The sequence below is a fragment of the Lactuca virosa genome, chromosome 4, assembly GCF_052849685.1.
Source record: "Lactuca virosa cultivar CGN04683 chromosome 4, Lactuca_virosa_CGN04683_v6, whole genome shotgun sequence".
Lineage (NCBI taxonomy): Eukaryota > Viridiplantae > Streptophyta > Magnoliopsida > Asterales > Asteraceae > Lactuca > Lactuca virosa.
Window position 1 is genome coordinate 177,877,093 of NC_136429.1, and position 7,854 is coordinate 177,884,946.

The 7,854-nt window shown below is 35.6% G+C and overlaps 1 protein-coding gene across 1 annotated transcript; it reads right to left on the reverse strand.

The window, feature by feature from the left end:
* Nucleotides 1-5,266: 5,266 nt before the first annotated feature.
* On the reverse strand, nt 5,267-7,247 carry LOC145107752 (uncharacterized). The gene has a single exon (XM_079044702.1). It carries the CDS (start codon nt 7,166-7,168, stop codon nt 5,504-5,506), a length of 1,665 nt encoding a protein of 554 aa, XP_078900828.1. The 5' UTR covers nt 7,169-7,247; the 3' UTR covers nt 5,267-5,503.
* Between the last annotated feature and the right edge of the window lie 607 nt (nt 7,248-7,854).

Below are 7,854 nucleotides of genomic sequence, written 5' to 3' on the forward strand. Positions count from 1 at the left end.
TCTATCATGCAATTCCTGAGCAGATCCTTAGCCCTAATCTAACATGCAATTCTCATATACTCATACCAAAACAATAAGCATAACACATGCATTAGTATTCTGGAAAATACTTACTTGAGCTCGATTGATTGCATGCATCACACCCTTTTCTCTTAAAAAAAAACCTTTTTGGAGAACTCATTTTCTTTTTAAAAGATTTTATTAACTCCTCAGTTTGAGTTTAGACACACTCGCGAGTGTCCAAATCCCTCAAACCAAGGATCTGATACCAACTTGTAACGTCCCAAAATATCGAGAAAAAATTTCATTTAATTAAATCAAAACCATTCATTCATTTGTTCCAAAAGACAATCAGAGCAAAAGTATTCCCAACATCAAAGTAAAGGGTAAACAGTCAATGCGGAATAAACCTTCATTTTGAAACCGAAAGTACCTAAAAACATATAAACACAAAACCGTAAGCACAAAGCTTAATAAGTTCCCCAAAATACCACATACCATACATATATCGATCCCCACCCGACATTTATTGGACCCCTCCCGGTATTCATAATGGGCCCCGCCCAACATACATACAAACACATGCAAGAGTCACAAAGACAGCTAACATCCTAAAAACATAATCTAACGGGCCGACATTGGTGCCTTCGACCCGCAAGTAAAGTGAAGAGACTCACCTAAACTACTCAACTAAATCTTAACAGCTACCTCAGCAACAACACAGCCAATCCAAGCTTCCTAAAATCCAAACTGAGACCAATCCTTATACAAATGCTTAATTCTACCCAAGTTTGACCAAAAGTCAAACTGATCAAAAAGTCAACGGTTAAAGTTGACTTCAGTCGACTGCCACGTCGTGGCCATCCATGACCACGTCGTGGCCCATAAATGACAAAACAGACGATAAATCCCCAGTCGCCACGTCATGGCAACCTAAGGACACGCTGTGGTCTTCAGTTTGAAAATCTTTTCTTCTATAAGAGCTTAAACCATAAGAAACAAAGCTAAAATCATCAGATCTAATTCCTAATAGCTTCATAATGGATAAAGTTTCGAACTTTATCCATTAAGAAGGTCCAAACCACCAAGATCTAGACTTGGAGTCTCAAAGGGACCCAAAAATGCATCTTTCTCTACTTAGTCCATTAAGTCCAAGTCTCCAACCTTTATATCTGAATCAACATGATGCTTAGATGGATAAAGTTTCCAACTTATCTATAACAAAGTCACAAACTTTCAAGATCTAAACTTTAATACACCAAAATGACCTAAATAACCAAGATAACTTGCATGGATAAAAGGGAAGGCAAAAGATCATAACTTTCCTAATCCATGAGGTCCAAGAAGCATTCCAAATTGGTCAAAAGATGTTGGAGTCCACTCAACTCCAAGATCACTCATAAAATGGACCAAATATGCCAAAAACCACAAATGAAGAGATCTAAAGAACTAAAGAGCAAGATTGGAACTTTATACTCACAATAGTCCATAAATGTAGTGCCTTTGATGGATCCAAACTTGAAACATCAATCCTTGCAACCAAAAGAACCATCCTGATCTTCATGCTTCATCAAAACATCACCAAAATCATCCAAAAGAGGATAGAGGATAGATGAGGAGCTCAAATCTTGAAGGTGGAGGCTAGGGTTTCTCCCAATGGGTTCTAGAGGTGATGGACGCTAAGAAAAATACCCTAATGCATGAATCCTTACCTTTAAATACCTTGAAAACCCTAAAAATTCATGGGCTTGGGCTGCACAATTCTCATGTCGTGAGAATATGCTTCTCACATCGTGAGAACGAGTTTTCACCCATTTCCATTTCAACTTCAAACAATCATAACTTCTTCGCTTCTACTCCGTTTTTGGTGATCTTTATATGCACGGAAAGGTATGGACGAGCCCCACAACCCTATCTAATTACTTTTGACTTAATACGTGTCAAACTAAAACCATAATCCATGCAAGAAGCCCGCAATATTATTGTTTCCCATATTACCTTTTTTCTTCAAAACATAAAACGAAGGATTTAAATCTGTTAACCAACATTATCAACATCTAATAAGGTCTAAAACCTATTCCCTTGAAGCCCAAGGTTTTTACTCGATCCATTTATAGACCACAATCCCGAGATAAGAAACTTCTCGAAACATGATGTTACAGGTTTGAAGCTACATCCATGGTAGAAACTGAATATGAAAATCTATGTGTTTTAGGTTCATGTTCTTGTTCTTGGAACGATTACTGAAACCCTAGAAATAGAAAACTAAATCCGATGAACAACCTACTGATGAACGATTTCTAGAACCCTTCATCTTCGTTCGAGTTTAAACCCACGAATCTAGGACTCTTTAAACCTACGAATTTGGAACCCTTCAAACTCGTTGGTTTCTGGAGATGACAAAGTCATCGGAAAATTCATGTTTGGCCGGATACTCGCCGAAGAAGATGACCGGAGAGTCGCCGGAGATGACAAAGTCGCCGGAAACCTTCGATAACAGGTTGCAATGGTTTTTGTGAACACCTACAACAAGTTAAATGATATATTGCGTACAAAAAAATGACCAAACGTGAACAAAATCAACATTTTGTTACCCTCCTCAATCATTTTCCCATATGCTAAATGACCAAATCAGAGAAAATATTGAAAATGGATGGCCTATCTAATAAGTTTAGCTTTACTTCGAAAAGTAAATACAATATATAAGTTCTTTTATGATATTAACATTTTAAAATATCTAATGAGATTGTCAAATATTATATATGTTAGTTGAAAATGTTTTAATTTTTATTTGTATATATTTTGGAAGTTTTGTATTTTAAAAAATTGTAAGTTTTGAGAAAAAAAAATATTGAATAATTAAGTAATAAATATCTATTTGAATCGATTTAAAATTTATAAATAAATGTATTAATTAATATTTTTATTAAAATATAAAAATATCAATTTAAAAGATGGGACATTTAACCTTTTAACTGGTTATAACTTATAAGTTATAAAGAATAAAGACCGATTATAAATCTTCTATTATTCATTACTCATCCAAAGGCCCAGCCAATTTGCGTAAGCGTGGTTAAGGTTTAACTATCGTTGTAAGCTCTGAGCCTATGGACCTGTAAACTTTAGTAGGTAAACAAATTTGTTGTGGGCTGGTGAACTAAAATTTAACAAGGCCCATAAGGTACTTAATAAAGAAACATTTACTGTTTCGTCCACTTGGGAATTTCCAAATTACAAAATATCCATTAGAAAATTTATGAGTATATGTTTACATTTCGTTTGATATAAAAAGTAAAAACACAATTAAGTGTTACGTTTGGGTTTGATTGGTCCTTGCTTTTTATTTTTTTCACCTCTTACACCATTAAAGCCAAAATTCACATGTCAGTTATACTTTTTACAGACCTATGAAGCGGTCACCCGGTTATCTGGTTGGGTAACGTGGACATTGACTTATGTTTGACTCTTGTTATAGACATGCAACCAATCCATGTGTACATACATTGTTCGTCATTTCCCTTGCTCGCTCTTTTCATCATCCCATATGCTCTTCTTCATCTTCCACCAAAAACATCTTAAATCTCACATTTTCCCCCTCTGTCTCCTTCCTTTTTCTTCTGCCTACCTCCTCCTACTCGCAGCACTCTCCTCCGCCACTCCTACTCACCTTCGCTGCTCCTCGTTGTGGTTCATTCTGCTCTGCCACATTATCATCCTTAACGCCGACACTTGCTGATGATAATCCTGTATTAAAGAACTTTGAGTTTCCTCCATTTGATGCCTATCGTGTATGCCTCGGGATGCGTGCCTTGTTGAAGAAGCTTGTAAGTTTGTGTGATTGATTATAGATTTGTTTTTATTTGATTGTTGATTTGCGGAAAAACATTTCAAGACAACGATTTGGTGGAATTGAAGAAAACTGTGGGGGTCGAATATGGTAGAACCATTAGAGAAGATGATGAGCTAACCGGTCCCAAAAAATGTTAAATGGTCGTTTAAAGCCAAAATTAAAACTTTGATATCAATAACCCTTAATTTATAATATGATTTACACAAATTCTACATGTTTCCACTTTACAATAGGATATTTGAGTGGTTTCGTGTCAATGTAACTATATTTCATCCAATTTGACAAAAAATGATTCATTATACCATATGGGTTTTATTTTAATATTCATAATTTCATATCTAAAACTATATTTTATTTATTTTATATTTTATATTGTATATATTTTTTCTATATTAGTGGCGTTAATATCCATAAAAACCATGATCTCATACAAAACTCGATCTTTTATAAAGTTATGCAACCTAGGAAACCATATACCTGGCTAAGAAACAAAGCTTTCAATACTGTTATATCATATTGTACAACTCAAAATAATGCATGAAGTACAATCCAGTTCACGTAGGTCCTTATTTGTTATCAGTTAGACATGCATAGAACAAAAGCACATGGCCTTGTGGTAGTAAAGAAGGAGATACTATAACTATACTATACATCTGTAAATTGACACTATAATTAACAAAAATTTTGGTCAATTATTCATTCATATTCCAAATATAATTTGATTTAAGATATTCAATTTTGTCTTGGGAACTTCCATGCACATGGCCTACATCCCCTACCACTACCAACCGTTTTTAACACTTCAAAAATCATGATTATAGCTCAAGAAAATAATTTCTAAATATAATTTGTCAACTCTAAAGTAACCAACTTTTAAAGCATAGTCTATGTGAGGGTTTCATAGAACTTTCTTTATTTATTTATGGAAAATTTTAGAGGTATCTTTACATTTTGAGTCTTATTCATTGCATTTTTTAACCAAAAAAAATCATGAATAACTTAAAAATTTTCATTTAAGTTATAATTTACCTACTAAAAATCGGTTAGCTTTTCACATAAAAAGATTTTTTAAGGGCTTTTTTGAAATTTGACCTTAATAAATATACTTCCTAGAATAATATATTTGAGAGATCAATTATGACCAAAAATTCCCACATCAGTTAAGCAGTCTTTGTCAGCAAATATTGTCCCAGAAAATCCTGTATAGCATGTGGATTGTGAATTAACAGAAATTATTGTAAGGCAATAATTTCAGAAAATGAAATTGATAGTTATGGTGTATGACTATATCAAGTTTTATGAATGTTATGCAAGTATTGAAAGCGATTTATCGATTTTATATGGGACATTTAATTAAGATAAAAAAGATTTAAAAAAATGGAAATTTAGAAAGTAAAGAAGATAAAGAAATCAATGAGAAAGTCAATTGAAGTACTGATATTTATTGAAATATTGAGGTTCAGTGGGAAAGATTACATCTTTAATGCAAGTTAGGTCACCAAACAAAATTAAAGACATATTATATTTCAGATGATTTTAATTTATACTAGAAAGATGGAATTGACTTCTCAACTAAAAGATACTAACAAGAAAATTATGAACAAAAATAAACAGATGATACATACAGATTTTTGAGAAGGATTATATGATCTTTTAAGGCCTTGAGAAAACACCCCATAGCTTCCCACGACCTATGGTCTCCTGTAACTTTCGTGCACCTTCGACTTCCATGTCTACAAGCTTTTGTAAATGCAATAAAGCACCTGAATTCACCATCTGTATGCGGCATTTCTTCGAATGGGTTAAAGACATTAAAATGGAAACAGGGTATTTCTTATCTAGATTCGGAATGGAAGGATCCAACAGTGAAACTGCACTAACGATTCCTCTTTGTTCCTTTTTGTAAATTCTTCGGTTTCCTGTGTAAATCAAGATTGTTGATAATGCCTTTGAAGCTGCTTGTTTTTCTTCAATTGCTTTCCCGTCCAACATTGCTATCAATGGCGGAATGCAACCTTGTTCGCCTAATTCTTTTCTGGATTTGGTGTTACATGCTAGCCGGAAAATTGCTTTAGCGGATTGAATTCGTACACCTAATACACCACAGCTTAATACGTCGATGATTCTCTGTAGAAAATCGTCTGTAATAATGTAGTCCACTAAGCGTTCGTCGGATGCTAGGTTTTTTAAGAATTCGACTGCCACCTCTAAGCTCCGAACAGAAGGGGCGGAATCCCAGAAAGTTCGTAAACTATCCATGGCGCCTTTTCGAACAATTACTAGTTTCAGATTGTCATCGTCCCTAACCAGATTACTCAAACACGCAATTGAATATTCTCGAGCTAGAACAGTTCCGGAGCTAGCAAGTGTTAGAAGTACAGGAGTTGCGTCTTCTTCGAAGAAATTCTCTCTGGTATCAGCGAAATTAGCTAAGTTCCGGAGTACTCCGGCGGCGATGGCTTGTGAGCTTGGAGTTCCAGCCAGGCAAATCTCGAGTAACGATGAAATCCCACCTCGTGACCCAATTGCCCTTGCATTTTCTTTGGTAGTGGATAAAGCATTAAGCGCGATACAAGCTTTTTCTTTGGCAAATCCGCTACCTGATTCGAGAACTCGTAGAAGATGATGGAGCAACAAAAGTCCTTCGGCGATTAATACGTGTTTGCTCGAATCAACTGTTGAAACCCTAGCAATGGCGGTTACCGTTTTTTCCTTGATTTCCGATGTCGAGCTGGAATCCAGTAGACGTACGAGCACGGGAACCACTCCCTGAGCTACAGCGATCAACACGTTTTTATCATCTTCTTGTAGTAACCCAAGGAGCGAGTCGAGAGCCGAGTTTCGCGACTCGGTCGACCCGATCTGCAACCGAGTTATCAAATTTCTCGACTCGACTCGTATCGATTCCCTCTTTGAAACTGATGCTGAGCTGGTGGAAACAACGCCGTCGTGGAGAACACCGCTTGTTATCAACACCTCGCAATCCTTGATGTGGCTATCGACTTTCGCTGAGATCGAATCAACTTCGTTTTGTGTCTTCAGCTTCCCGCCAGGAGGATTGGCTCTGTGACAAATGAGCGACAAGGAAAGGGCTTGAGAGAGTGTTTGGGAGAGGGGGCGGAGGATATCGACGGAGAGAGGGTTGGAGGGGAAGTCGGAGAGGTCGGAAAGTTTGGATTTGAGATCGGAAAGCTTCGTTCCGATGATAGACCATTTTCCTTTGAAGGATACTGTGTGAGGGATTGAGTCGAGTAGAGATTGAAGAAGCTGGAGGTTAGAAGCCTCGACGACATCGGCTTCATTTTCCGACAGCTTCATTGCCGGCGTTTCGGTCTGCAAGGTCGGTGTGTTGAAGGTGGAGGAAGAAAAGAGTGAGATATGATATGACTATGCGAAGTTTTATGTTAATAATGGCAGATGATGAATTCAATGTCCCAAACGCGAGTGAAACGCACGCGCTCCGTTAAAGAGAGGTTAAAATGACACCATTCCATAAGTTGATCTTGTGATTAACTAATTATTGTAAAAATATATATATTTTAATGTGATTTGTTTACTAGTATTTAATTGAGTAATTTATGTATTTTCAAGTCTAGTAAAAAAAAAAAAAAAAAAAAACAAGAGAAAATAGGGAAAAGGATAACAACTTTTGTTTGCGTGTTCCCTTTGAAAAGAAATCAGCGAAAAGGTAATGTTGCATATCTTTATGTTCTAAAGCTGATAGAGGAAAAAAAACTGTTTAATTTGTAGTTATATTTTTCCAATATGTGGATAATCATGACTTATATAACCATAGTCATTTAAACATGAAGTTCATAACATATTTTTAATATTGCTTTATTTTCCTAAATACTTGTGTAGTCTTAGGACAATAAATTTCATAGTAGATGATATTTTTAGATAGAATTTTTTAACAACAATATTTGGACATGCTTTTGTTAGCAACATTTTTTTGAGTATGTGTTGGTTTGAGGTAGTCATGCATCATATTTTCAAATATAATC

Bases quoted from the DNA above. Each gene is read 5' to 3' on its own strand.
- LOC145107752 (XM_079044702.1), bottom strand. From the start codon at position 7,168: ATGAAGCTGTCGGAAAATGAAGCCGATGTCGTCGAGGCTTCTAACCTC.